At 44.6% G+C, this 13,926-nt stretch overlaps 1 protein-coding gene across 1 annotated transcript; it reads right to left on the bottom strand.

Moving 5' to 3' along the window:
• Nucleotides 1-5,026: 5,026 nt before the first annotated feature.
• Nucleotides 5,027-12,408, bottom strand: RAD51 (RAD51 recombinase). Its single transcript, XM_075281041.1, has 10 exons — nucleotides 12,352-12,408; nucleotides 10,784-10,883; nucleotides 10,049-10,186; nucleotides 7,863-7,980; nucleotides 7,418-7,509; nucleotides 6,644-6,738; nucleotides 6,453-6,566; nucleotides 5,890-6,019; nucleotides 5,630-5,751; nucleotides 5,027-5,180 (listed from the first exon to the last, which is right to left on the bottom strand). The coding sequence occupies exons 2-10, from the start codon at nucleotides 10,856-10,858 to the stop codon at nucleotides 5,057-5,059; spliced, it is 1,008 nt and encodes a 335-aa protein (XP_075137142.1). The 5' UTR covers nucleotides 10,859-10,883; nucleotides 12,352-12,408; the 3' UTR covers nucleotides 5,027-5,056.
• Nucleotides 12,409-13,926: the final 1,518 nt, after the last annotated feature.

Below are 13,926 nucleotides of genomic sequence, written 5' to 3' on the forward strand. Positions count from 1 at the left end.
CTGTGGGCGTACCTAATGTTAAACCCCTGCTGATCTTACACTGATGACCTATTCTAAGAATAAAGCCTGGAAACCCCACATAGTAAAAAAAAAAAACAAAAAAAAAAACCTTTTCCCTCTGTGGTTTTTCTTCCCCTATTAAAATTAATCATTGAGTTTTCTTTCTACTGAAATTCATTCTTTTTGCTGGCCCTGTTAAATTCAGCGGTAAAAAGTACAGAACATGGGGCCTTAGCCTTAAAGGGGTTGTCCAGAATAAACCATTTTTAGTAAGGAGGCTGGCGAAGGTTAAAAAAAAAAATAAAAAAAATTAACTACTGAGCAGCCTCAGGAAAGGAACTGGGACTTGCATACATCACCTGTGACCTCCTGTGTTCCTTCCTTAGACCCCTGATTGGCCTCGGCAGTCACGTGAAGCAAGGACTTCTGCTGGAAAAAGACCCCAGGAGCAAAGGGGCAACATGGTGGCTCAGTGGTTAGTATTGCAGCCTTGCAGTGCTGGTGCCCTGGGTTCGAATCCCGCCAGGAACAACATCTGCAAGGAGTTTGTATTTGCGTGGATTTCCTCCCATTCTACAAAGACATACTGATAGGAAAACATAAAAAAACAAGTACATTGTGATCCCTATATGGGGCTCACAATCTACAGAAAAAAAAAAAAAGACCCCAGACCACAGTGGAAGACACCGAAGCACCAAGGAGAACTCCTTTAGACTAAGGCCCCATGTAGCAGGCCGCAGCACAAAAGTACACGTCTTTTTCCTGCAGCGCTTTTCACAGAAAGTGCGCAGGTTTCCTCTGTGGACTTTTTGCTTCCATTATACCTATAGGGAAACCGCCCACATTTCCCTAGGTATTATTGACATGCTGCGATTTCCAAAGCAGTGATGGTTTTGAAAATCTCGGTGTGCCCACTGCGTGTATTTTTCTGCAGTGCGTGGATGGGATTAGGCAGAATTCCATCCGCTATACAGGGACTATAAAACACCATGTCGTGCCCCGCCTGAAAAGGGTTTCCCAGGCTTAACATGGATAACGTATCCCCCTTTGTGATGCCTCCCTGAATTGTGCTGATTTCTGTGCCCCCCCCATGATAATATGACAGCACTTCCAGTAGTTTAGGATCACATGTCCTTTGATTATAATCAATTAATTATTATTATTAAGGCAGGGGGATTATTGTCAGCGGCTACAAAAAAAAAAGGCATTGTGTTGCATAATGACGCTAACTTGGCCCATGTTAGGACTGGGACGTCACCAAATAGGCCAGAAGACGCCTGGTGGATGACAAGGCACAGAAGAAGTAAGTAACATTATTTTTTTATGTTCATCACCTTCCCTGGGTCTGAAAAGACCCCAGAGTATGATGATAGCAATGTTTATTGGGGTTTGTGGGCCCACGGCCTTAATTCCCGATCCCTGCACATGCTCACAGCCGCCTCCACTTCCCCTTCTGCCGTCCCAGCTACATGATATTGGACACAGAAGGGGAAGCGCAGGCGGCTGTGAGCAGGAGCAAGGATCGGTAAGTAAATAGGGCCCGTTACCTGATTAAAAAAAACAAAAAACAAAACACCATCAGGGACCCACTGGGCCCCCTAAGATCCCAGGCCCTGTGGCAGCCGCCACCACGGTATTCTCACCACTGCCAGGAGCACTGACACTTTAGATGCTACATTGCAATTTATCACCATCTTGGAGTCTTGTACATAGGGACAAGGATCATTTCATATTACAGCCAAAGCCCTTTTGTGGGCATTGTAGTGCCATCTAGTGGTGTGTATCCCACACTGCTGCTCACTCTAGACAGACTGACTATAGAGATTTGTACCTGTGCTTCTGACCTGCTTTTGGTTCACAATCACTGACATGTGAATAAGGTCCAAGCCAACGTCAGACTCCCCATACAGAGATGTATTCCATGTTCATACAAAGGATCAGGCATAAGGAAAGCGATGACAGTTGCACATACACCTTTATGGTCCAGAAAATACAGTCCATATATCAGTCATACCGTAGCATGATAGTTGGTTAGACAGTAGTCCCACGGTGGAGCGCTCATAGATAACTATGATACTGAGAGTTTGGGTCTCCAGAGAAATGTTCAGGAAATAAAGCTGATATACAGACCATATTCTATGATAAAGCTGGCCTTAACAGGAATGTTCCTTCTTTATCTAACATCTGGGACATTCCCCATACACATTAGATAGTTGGTCAATCCAGTTGAAAGGTGCAGCCCTGCAGAACTTATTAGTATGACTGTTCAGATGCAGTCAGAGCTGCGCTCACCTTTACAACTCTCCAGTAATAGCAAGAGCTGCACTCACCAGTCTGACTCCGCTCACAGCGAAAGCAGCAATATTTTGTCTCTCTAATTACAGCCAGAGCTGTTCCTTCCATTCTGAGGCTAAATTGACATCGAGAACCGCACTTACTAGACTGATTTTCCGGTTTCAGTCAGTTACACTCACCATTCTGACTCTCCAGTCACAGCCAGAGCTGCACTCACCATTCGAACTCTCTTGTTACAGCCAAAGCTGCTTTGATTATTATGACTTTACAGTTTTGGAGCTGCTCTCACCACTAGGATTCCAGTTCCAGCTGCACCCAACATGGTGATTGTGCTCGCTGTGACTAGTCAGACTGGTGAGTGCAGCTCATTATATATATATATATATATATATATATATATATATATATATATATATATATATATATACACACATACACACAAATTCCGTGTATGTTGTTTCCCCTGTTTTACGCTAAGGCCCCACAGGACCTTCCACATTGCGATTCTTCACACAGCGCTGTACACAGAAAGTTCGCAGAGTTTTCCTCTGCAGACTTTGTTACAATTATACCTATGGGAAAACCGCTGGTGTTTCTGTAGTTATAATTGACATGCTCTAACTGACACGGTTTTGGAAATAGTGGCATGTCTGCACCACAGTTTTTACTGCAAAGTGGGCATGGGATTCTCTCTTTGCCTTGACTGTAAAATGCTGCAATTTTTCCTGTGGTGTCTCCATCCTGTGGGGCCCCGGCCTAAAAGAGAATTCCACTGTGGTTCAACCCAACCAACTGTTGGCTGGAATGAAGGAAGGAAAATCAGACAAGTGAGTTGCTTTAGGTCCTCCAAATAATGAGGTTGACTTCACCGAGAGACAGCCCATTGCAGCCCCTGAGAGGTGTGCGGGGTTCTTTTATAGAGCCTTTGCCCAATATCAGCATTGCTACAGGCCTGAAACAGGGAAATACTTGCTGTCGGCCTCCTGATGGCAAGGAGCAGAGGTTGAGGTTTGCCGGAGCCTCACAGCCCTGACTATGTTACACGAACCTTAGTCAGGGTACCAATTGGAACCTACTCCTATCTGTCCCCATATATAGTGGGAGAGACAGGAGGATTGTATTGTTGGAGGGGAGTTATCAAATACTGTACTTTGCCTATAGTGGGCGCCCCTGGCTGTGGAAAACCCTTCCCAGGCTCTGCACCATCTCCCATAGAAGATCTCCTGTTGCACTTCTACCCCATCTGAGAATCTGCATCGGTTGCCATCATTTCAGTAAGCTTCAACCATTTTGTTCAATTGCAACTGCTGTCAAGAAATAATCAGAAATCTTACAATCCCTCCAATGTCTCCTGTAATGTGGCACACATAGGAATACATTTTAGGAAAACTCCAGAGGCAGACAAGACAAAGAGAAAGAAGCCACTTTGTAAAAGAGGAGCCAGTATCTTCAGAGGATTTCCGCAGCCGCGCTGTATTCTGTATGCACGATAAGAGTTACACTATAGTTATAGACGCACATGTCCAATGACGGTCTAGTAGTTTATTTTCAATATATACATGTATACACACAAAAAAACCCTCCACAACTACAAAATAAAACATGTACAAGTATTTTACAATTTCCGGCACAGATGACGCAAGTGATCTAGTGTTATGAGCAGGTTTGATCAGATGACAGATCCGTATAATACATACCGGGTGATTCCACTCGCAAACAATGCACTGTAATGGGAATGTAAAGTTTACCTGGAAACAGTAGCTTTACGCAAATTAATAATCCATCTGGAAGGCAGACTTCACACACACACTTTTACATTGTGAAAACCGCTCACACCGCTAGATAAGTGTCACAAAAGCAAGTCCAACCCATGGCAGTGGCATAATGGAAAAATATAAGGCGTCTGATGGCCAGGGCTCAATGCAGGAAGTGTGTCCTGAGGTTTGAGCGTTAGACTGAAGACACACCATGAGTTTTTTGCTCCAAAAGCCAAAGCCATAGGTAAATTCAAAAGAGATAAACATAAAGGAAGGACGTCACTGGGAGGTTTCCTGCAGAATCCATTTCTGGCTTAGATGCAAAAAAAAAAAACCCACTAAAAAAAACAAACAAAAAACCCCTCTGTATCTTCAGGCTAATGGCCCATTCACACAACTGAGCCAGGACTCACCATTCACATCCATTAAAATGCAGCTGACAGTGATTCGAGAAAAAAAAAAAATTCTATTTTTTTCCCCCCACAAATCACAGTCTAGACAGGCAGATAGGGTTCCTCTGCATTTTTCAATGTGGGGCTGGTGCGAGTACATTGCTCTTGTCTTCATGTACGTGCTGACTCTCCACTGAACAATTCAGGGAAACGCTAAAGCTTTAAGACCTGCAGGAAATGTCCAAATCTCAGGACACCTCCAGACACGACCAATGCCCAGTGTACACTTACCCAGACAGCCTATAACTTAATATACTCCACTATGAATACTGGCATAGGTGTGTGTAAACTTGCTTTCCTGACACCCATGTAGTGGTGCGAGTGGTCTGGAAGGGCTCCTGGTAAGGCAGCCAGTAAGTCAGAACCCTTGAAAAGTTTGTCTTGGGGTTTCCTCCATTCACAATGGATATCAGCTCCGACTCTGATCTCTTTTGAAGGATCTTGTAGATTCGCACAGAAATCTGATGATGTTCTATACAATCCATCATAAAAGGTTAATATGGCCGCCTTGCTGTACTTCCTTGGTACTAGCTATGATGGTGGGTATTGTGTTCAGTCCTTGGCATCACCTACCCCGTCAGCATTAATTGCGAACATGGCCTCGGCCTCTGGTAAGCAAGGAGAGTCGTAGATCTTGCAGATACGGGTTTCTCCTCTACCTTTCCTTAAGTACAATCTACAGGAAAGAACAAATCAGTAATGTTAAATCTCTGGGTCGAAAAGGTCTGGTTTAAGATTTAAAGGGGGTGTCTCACAATCCCGGTCAGATCACAAATACCTCTGCCAGCTGACTACCTAAGGTCTCGCTCCTGGCTCCCCTCCAGCAAACTGCTGACTGCCAGGGTAGTTGTCACCCAGTCAATCCATCACAATTACAGTAAAATAGAGACCCCTGACCAATTGCAAGTCCTAAACCACATAGTATATAGGATGGTCTGTAGGTGAAGCTCAATATGTTACCCATAGTGTGGTAATGTCCACTGAAAACACGTTTTGTCCTGATAACAACTACTATCACCAGATAACACCCAGATACTCACTACTAGACACTACACACTATGTAATATGAACTCATATGAATACAACGTAGTGGATTAAAGGGTAATTCTGTACACATTTGCTTACCTAGTTGTGGATGCATGAGCTATGATGTTCCCGCCAATGGGTTTTTTAGGATCAGCAGCAAACATGGCAGCTCCATCTACCTGGGCGACGACCTGGTTGGTGATCACAACAGCTACACCAAACTGAAAGAAAATGGATGAGGTGGAGTTATTGGCACTGTGCAGAACTATGGAGGCAGTGTATTATACATGTAGGCGATCCATTACATACATTATTAATCTATACAGGTATCACTGTGCGTTACAAATGTCTCCGCTTACCTCATCCGCCAGCCGCAGCAACATCCTCAGGAAGCGGGCCAAGTGCATCTGACGTGCGGACAACTCCCCTCTGCCCGAGTAGTCTGTTCTGTATAGAGCGGTGGCGCTGTCCACAATGAGAAGGGCGTACCTGGTAACATAAACTAGCCAGTCAGCAATAGACTCAAAAGCAAACAAGATCTGGGTGTATATCAGGGTACGTTCACATGATGGAATTTGCCATGGATTCGTGTGTGAATTCTGTGGCAGATTCCACCCAGAGTCTTCCTTCCATAACATTCAATGGGAGGCAGAGATCGCAGTAGGACGATGGGAAAATAAATAAAGCGTCCTGCTCGATCTTGCCACAGATTCTACAGCTCGAAACTCCTTGCGGCTGAATATTTTGGTAAAAAATTAAGGGGAATCCTAAGCATAAGATACATTCAGGGTTAAGCTACAAAACAGCTCATAACACAATGGTGCTATACAGCCACAACTTTAGGGGGCCAGCTCACAGGGAGGATAGCTGGAAGACTTACTGTGGGAAGAAAACACAGCACACAGGGGTTAATTCCAATTACCTGGACTCTGCCATCATGGCTGACGCCTGATACAGGAGCTGGGTCTGGTGGTCAGTGTTGAAGGCGCGTGCATAAGCCACATTGTCCAGAACATCGCTGCCAGATAAGCCGTACCTAAGTGTGAAATATACATACCCTCAGGAATCTGCACCAAGGTGTTTCGCATACAAAATATAAGGTTCGTTCCCCACCTTTCAGCCACAGCAAGCAGCCTTTCAGGTCTAAAGGTCCCCTCTGTATCTATGTACATAGCTTTGCCCTCACCACCACCTCGATCAATGGGAAGCTGAAGAAAAAAAAATAAAGAAAAGGAAAATTTAAATCAGAGAACAAGAATAAAAAGGTCTGAAAAGTAAAGTATTTGGGGGTAAATGTACATAGATCTAAAACATACCTATGATACGGAGCAGCACATAGAGAGTAATGTAACGAGAATGCCATAGAGGTGAATGGGATCACTAATGCACCTCTCTATACCTGAGATTTCTAGGACAAAATATCTATGTACACACGGGACTAAACAGGATTTTACAATAATCTGTCACAAGAGGTCAACCTTATAGGTGTGGCCGCCCAGTGGTTGTATTATGAATTGCAGCCTAGCAAGGGCTTTGGGGGGAAAGGGGTCCCCATAAGGACTCCCCGAACGGAATACTGAATGCAGATGTGAACAAAGGGTAAGACTAGGATAATATCTGTGAAGTCCAATGTCCGCCTGAAAATTGTCTTCTCCAGTTTCAGTTTTATAACAACAGACAGCAGACAAACCCATTATAGTCAATGAGTCTGTCAGACTGTGTATCGCCTCTGTTTAAGTGGTTCACATCTCTATTGTTAGGGTCCAGCAATGGAGAGACAACACTAGTGTGAACCTTGTGTCAAGAAAACAAGACCGCTCCATTGCTTGCCCTCTACATTACTTAAATCATTTGTATATAACAAGGACCATCTATTTCACTGCATACCTGACAGGTGACTGCGAGAGTGTGACATAACTGCGTCTTCCCTGTACGAAACTCTCCAAACATCTCAGTGATTGATCCGGTTTCGATTCCCCCTAGAGAAAAAAACCCAAAGACAATTACACCAAACACATGGGATTGAAAAATACTGTAACTGGATGATATTAAAGGGGTTGTCCAGTTCCTATTTTTATTACTGAATACTGCAGCCACAGGGGATATAGAAATTAAAAACACGCTCATTATATGGTGTCCCAGCGAGCAGCTGGAACAATCACAGGCACGGCGTGAGGAACAAGTTCACCAGGACACATGCTGAAACGCCGGAGCAGGCAAACCATTGACGGCAGCAATTTGCTGAATATAGGCGGGTCATTGACGCCAACAACCTGCAGACGAGGTCGCGGGCAGAGGCTAGCAGACAATAAATGAAAAAAGCTGAACACACCTTGTAATAACTTGTCCAGTTCTTTGGAGCCGGTGGAGATCTGTATGATCTCAGATCGCCTCTGGTGGAACTCTGTAGCAGTGGTAAATCCCATAGGGACAAGTTTTGCAGCCTCTGCCTAGAAGACAGCAGGAACAATGTCTATTGAATAATATTACAACCAGTAAACAGTAAGGAACATTGTGTGACAACTCATCCAGTATGGCAAGCAGTATATCAGTGTAGTCACATTTTGCTTGCAGTGTCCATTTGGAAAGCTATGAGAGTATACATCAAACCTAACCCTAGGGACCCCATTCACCAGACAGATGCTAAATAACTGATGACCAATAATTAGGATAGTTCATCAGGGGTCCAACACCCACCCACTACTGCCGATCAGCTGTTTGAAAAGGCAGCAGCAGCATCTGGGTGAGTACTGCAGCCTCTTCTGTATTTAACAATACATGATTCGCATGGATTTGAATGGGACTGGGCTGTCACCAGGCCATGTGACTAGTGAACATGACATCATATAGCCTATGACGCTCAGGGGGTGGCTTTAACAGCTGGGAGTTGACCCCCATGGATCAGTGATCATCAATTATGTGCCCAATCTATGCTGTGGATGCTCGCATTGGAGCTTTGTTTTTTCGATCCATAGATCTAACATGAAAGGAAATGGATCAGGGATGCTTCTTCTAAATAAGCTCTAAGGGTGCATTCACACTGAGTATACGCTTGCTGATTCTGATTGTGTAACTCGTTCTGAATCAGCGGCGTTAAAACAGATCCCATTGCTTTCTATGGGAGCCGGCATACGTGCGCTCCCCATAGAAATGAATGGGCTGCTTTTTTCCCCTATTGCTTTCAATGTGATAAGCACGTTTCGTGCATTGAAAGCAATAGGGGAAAAAAGCAGCCCATTCATTTCTATTGGGAGCGCACATATGCCGGCACCCATAGAAAGCAATGGGATCTGTTTTAACGCCACTCATTCGGAACGAGTTACACGTTCAGAATCAGTGAGCGTATACTCAGAATGAATGCACCCTAATACTGTGAGATAGATGCAGGCATCTCTACAATACAAACCAGCTACAAAAATGTTTGAGGATTCTGAGCAACACAATATCCAGCAGGGGGCCTCACTGTGCTGCTCCTACTGTAGACGCGTGTTTCGTCCCTTGACAAAGTCCAGCTTCTTGGACGAAACGCGCGTCGGACGTTCTCCTCTGACGGTATGGTACATCACTGGAGGGGGTATTCCCTGTGGCGATTAGTGCCTCACTGGGGTCTGTGTATGTAACCATTGTAGGGTATATACATTGGTCTGCCTTTTAGCAGCAGCATTATAGACATATCCCTTCATATGTACTTACTTAGGGGAGACCCAGTCTCTCAAGGCTTTGTATGTATTTAACATTTTGCACTACCCCATCAGTATTGTGCCCATACCTATCTGGGGTCAGGCATTCTTTGGTACTTGAACTACTTTGTCCCCCCATTTATATGTGTATGATGTTATTTGTATATTTTACGTATGTGATTAATAAATTTGATAGTTTTATAATAATTTGTGTAGGTTTTCCTACTGGAGACTTGCAGGAGACCACCTGCTGGATATAGGTCTAGTTAGTATAGTCATCTGTTAGCTCTAGGACCCCCACCAATTACAAAAACCAAGGGTCCCCGTCTAAAAGGACCTGTGGATAGATTAGTATCCCAAATACTTCTCTTTTAAAATGACCCGAACACCCCTTTCAGATGGGTTCATACGAAGTGTTTGTATCTTGTTTTTTTTGGGAGGAGGTGATTTAACCATTAAGGGCCACTTCACACGGAGTTTATGCTCCGTTCATTCAGACACGTATACATGCGCTCCCATTGAAGTCAATAGGATGTGTTTTGAAGCGCTCGTGTATACGTGTGTGAATGAGCGGAGCGTAAACTCCGTGTGAAGGGGCCCTAAGATAGGATGCAACAGAATAGATAACTACCCAGTTTTAAAGATACTTCTTTTTTTAATGTTATGGAAAAGAATACCTTTTAGCAAGAGGCAAGAGTGTGGTGTGAATTGAGCCTTAAATAAAGAAGGATGGATTTGTTTTCATCAGCATTGCAAAAGACCCCACCCCCGACGCTCAGCACCCTATCTGACCATGTGGAGTCAGATTCCTATAACAAGAAGAGGTTTCGCAGCTTACCAGGATTTTGTCGGCTTTGGCCTCACTTATCCCCTTGATATTGATAAGTTCTTTCTTTGGAGCATAGGCGACCGCCTCCACGGTGTGAAAACCGGCCTCCTCCAACTTCTTCACATCATTTGCATTGATTCCACATTGCTAAAGTGAGACAAAAAACATTTTAGCAAAGCAAATTCCTTTAAAATTTCAGTAGGCGCATTCATGGATGGGATCGCTGATGGGACCGTCTTCTTGAGTTCTCACCACAGAAAGCAGAGATTACAAAGGACAAGGCCTCGTCCACATCAGTGTTCGTATTCCGTCTGGGAGAGTCCGCATGAGGACCCCACCCCGAATGGTATACTGAATGCAAGTAAAAGCGGTGTGCATGTGCTGGCCGCCAGATCTTTGCAGGGATCCTGCGGACAGAAAAATAGTTCACAATCTACTTTCCTGCTCACATGATTCGTGCAGGCAGCGCGCGGCAAGCACACGGACCCATTATAATCTATGGGGTCCGTGTGCTTTTACTGCACACCGCTTGCCAATGCGTTCAATATTCCGTTCGGGGGGTCCTCATGCATACTCCCTGAACGCAGATGTGAACAAAGGGTAAGTGACAAGTTACTGAATCTTTTAGACAAATGTAGACCATACAGTAAAAAGAAAGCACAGGGGAAAAACTGGAACACACAAACCATTGCAGAAAAACAGCAGGTCATATCTTACATTGAGAATTTTTCATTAAAACATTACCTCAAGACGTGAGATTGCTTGAGGTCCAAAAGACTCTTCTTCTGCAGATGCCTCATACTGGGCTTGCATGGCCATGCTACTCCAAAAACAGCACAAAAACCTAAGCAACAAAAAAAAATTTAGTTGTTTTTTTGTTTTGTTTTAACTCTCCTTCCAAGAGCCGCAGCGTTTTAAATTTGTGCCAACATAGCTGAATGAGGGTTTGTTTTTTACAGGATGAGCTTACGAGAACCATTTAATGTCCCATAGAACGTAATGAACGCCTTAAGCGACATTTCTCAGTAGTTTTTAACTTTTTTTTTACAGAATCATATGAGGGCTTATTTTTTTTATGTAGTTTTTATTTACCATTTTTGGGAAATATGTGATTTTTGGATATTTTTTGTGTGTACGATTTCAGGCAAAACAATCATTTGGATTTCTTTCTTCCTTTTCTTCTACCGCATTCACATATAGGAGGAGGTATTTATATATTGTAGCAGTCAGGGTACATTGCTTAACCTGTTAATGCTCAGTGTTTTTTTGCGTTTCTCTTTGCTTTTTACCCTCCTCAGGGGATTGAACCTTTGATGGTTAGATGATAGATCATATCTGCAGTTGAGTCAATCCATTTGCCTATGTGCAAGCAGTCATTTTCTCTCTGCCTTTTTCATGCGGAAACCACACGGACCCCATTATAGTCTATAGCAGGGATAGGGAACCTTTGGCTCTCCCGCTGCTGTGAAACTACAACTCCCATCATGCTCCATTCACTTCCATGTGAGTTCCAAGAACAGTGGAGCAAGTATGCATGCTGGGAGTTGTAGTTTTGCAACAGCTGGAGAGCCGTACGTTCCCTACCCCTGGTCTATAGGGTCGGCAGGTTTTCTAAGGTATCCACTTTTTTATGCAGACTGGGTCCCCAAATGGAAACCCGAACGCAGCTGTGAATAGGGCCTTATATTAGGGCTGGACAAATAACCGATCATCAACCAGGATAATCAATGTGATCACAAGATGGATATCAGGACACGATCAGCGTATAGCCTTCATCCTGACTGTGCCGTTCTGCTGGTACATGTGGTGCAGCTATACAGTGTACCATATGGGATCAGTATGTAGCGCGGGTCTGCCCCCTCCCCAATATGACCTTACAATAAGTCTTATGGGTGACCCTAATGTGACCTTTAGATACCCATCCCCCATAGACACAGCCAGGACCCCCTGTATTACACCCCCACTATGGTGGCCTCCAGGTACTATGGCTTACCTAATCTTTCATTGCTAACGATAGGGGGCGCTCTAGAGGTTCAGCACATTTCCTAATCTGGATGTGATGTTATGTAATACTATTACTATTCTATGTATGACGTCTATCACCCTCCTATACTACACGACAGCTCACAGCAGCGCCATAGTAAGGGGGGCACAGCCTCTACACCCCCCTAGTGAGCAGTTACATCCACCATAGCAGCGGCCGCCATGTCCCCCCACCCTGTGTCCTGCCACCTCCCACCCTGTGTCCGGACACTTCCTGCCGGTTATGTCCCGTTATCAGCCGCCCCATGGTCCCCCCTCACATCCCTCACCTGATCCGCTCACTCTCTCCCCGCAGACCCCGGAGCTGCTTCCCGGTGACTACAAATGTCCCGCCAAAGTCTGCGTGACGTCACACGTGCTGGCCACCAGTCACTTCCGTGTAGGAGCTCGTCAGCGGTGTCCGCCGGGTCCTAGCGCCCGGCCGTATTAGATTGTCCCTGGATTTCTGACTATAGCTTGCCTCGTAGTGAATTATTCACTATCCCTGTAGTCAATAGACAGTCCAGACTTGTAACCCTAAACCCCCTTTGCTCTTGAGATGTCTATGTTTTAACCCTTTAAAAATGAACCCGTGACCAGGTTTGGGCCCCTAAACCAGGGATGTAGCTATAGGGAGGTAGCAATTGTTACTGTGCCCTGGATCCTCAGGGGTCCAAAGGCCTCCCTATAACATAAGACACCAGTATTACAGATAGCACATGGTCAGTACATATTTTGCATTGGGGCCCCGGAGTGTCAGGTTACGCCTCTGCCTAGGCTAGCGACATATAACCCCAGACCCGTCTATCGCACTGTATAGCAGAACTGTAAGTGCTTATTCACATGAACAGCCCTGTGATAGATAACACAAGGCGCATTGACATGAATGAATATATTCACATGACCATTCCTCTTTTAATGGTCCATACGTCTGACCCTTTAAGACAGGCATAGGGAACCTTCAGCTTTCCAGCTGCTGTGAAACTACAACTCCCATCATGTTCCATTCACTTCCATGGGAGTTCCAAGCACAGCAGAGTAAGTATGCATGCTGGGAGTTGTAGTTTTGCAACAGCTGGAGAGCCGTACGTTCCCTACCCCTGCTTTAAGAGAGAGAACATACCATACATTGGACCATATTCACAGATCCCTGAATAGACCCAGGTTTTCATCCATTTTTAACAGACCATTAAACAGATGGATGAATTTCAATGATCTTTTTTCCCCCAACCCACTGATCTGTTCAATCACATGCAAATCCATATTCATGGCCATTAAAAGTGAATTCATATGAGCATATTTATGTCTAAGTTGATATTCGCATAGACGCACGGCCCAACAGTGGAGCAATCACATTTATGGGGAGCCATGCACCTTGTCATAAATGAGGTGGCTGCTCCCCATTGCCAGTCTTCCTATGCCCGGCCTCATTGGAGGCTATATCTGATTTATGACAAGGCGCTCCCTCCGTTGTGCAGCGTGCCGGCACTAACCTATATACCATCTGATTGCTGGCGTGGATGTTAGGCATCATTTATACCAGTAAACTGGTGTCAATAAGAATAAATCTGACATTGCTCCTCTCACCATGTCCCCTTTCAGGAAGATAGCAAGGGCACAATTCTTTTTTTTCCCCAAAAAAAACCTGCAACTTTTTCCATACCTTGATGGTGTATAAGTCACGATAAAACTGGCCTTATAGGTGTATTCAGTTTTTTTTTTTTTTATAGGGCTCACAAGCTACATATTTCCTTATCACTATGTCTTTGGAGTATGGGAGGAAATCCATGCAGACACGGGGAGAACATACAAACTCCTTGCAGATGTTGTTCTTGACAAGATCCGAACCCAGGACTACAGCTTTG

Source organism: Leptodactylus fuscus, chromosome 7, assembly GCF_031893055.1.
Source record: "Leptodactylus fuscus isolate aLepFus1 chromosome 7, aLepFus1.hap2, whole genome shotgun sequence".
NCBI lineage: Eukaryota > Metazoa > Chordata > Amphibia > Anura > Leptodactylidae > Leptodactylus > Leptodactylus fuscus.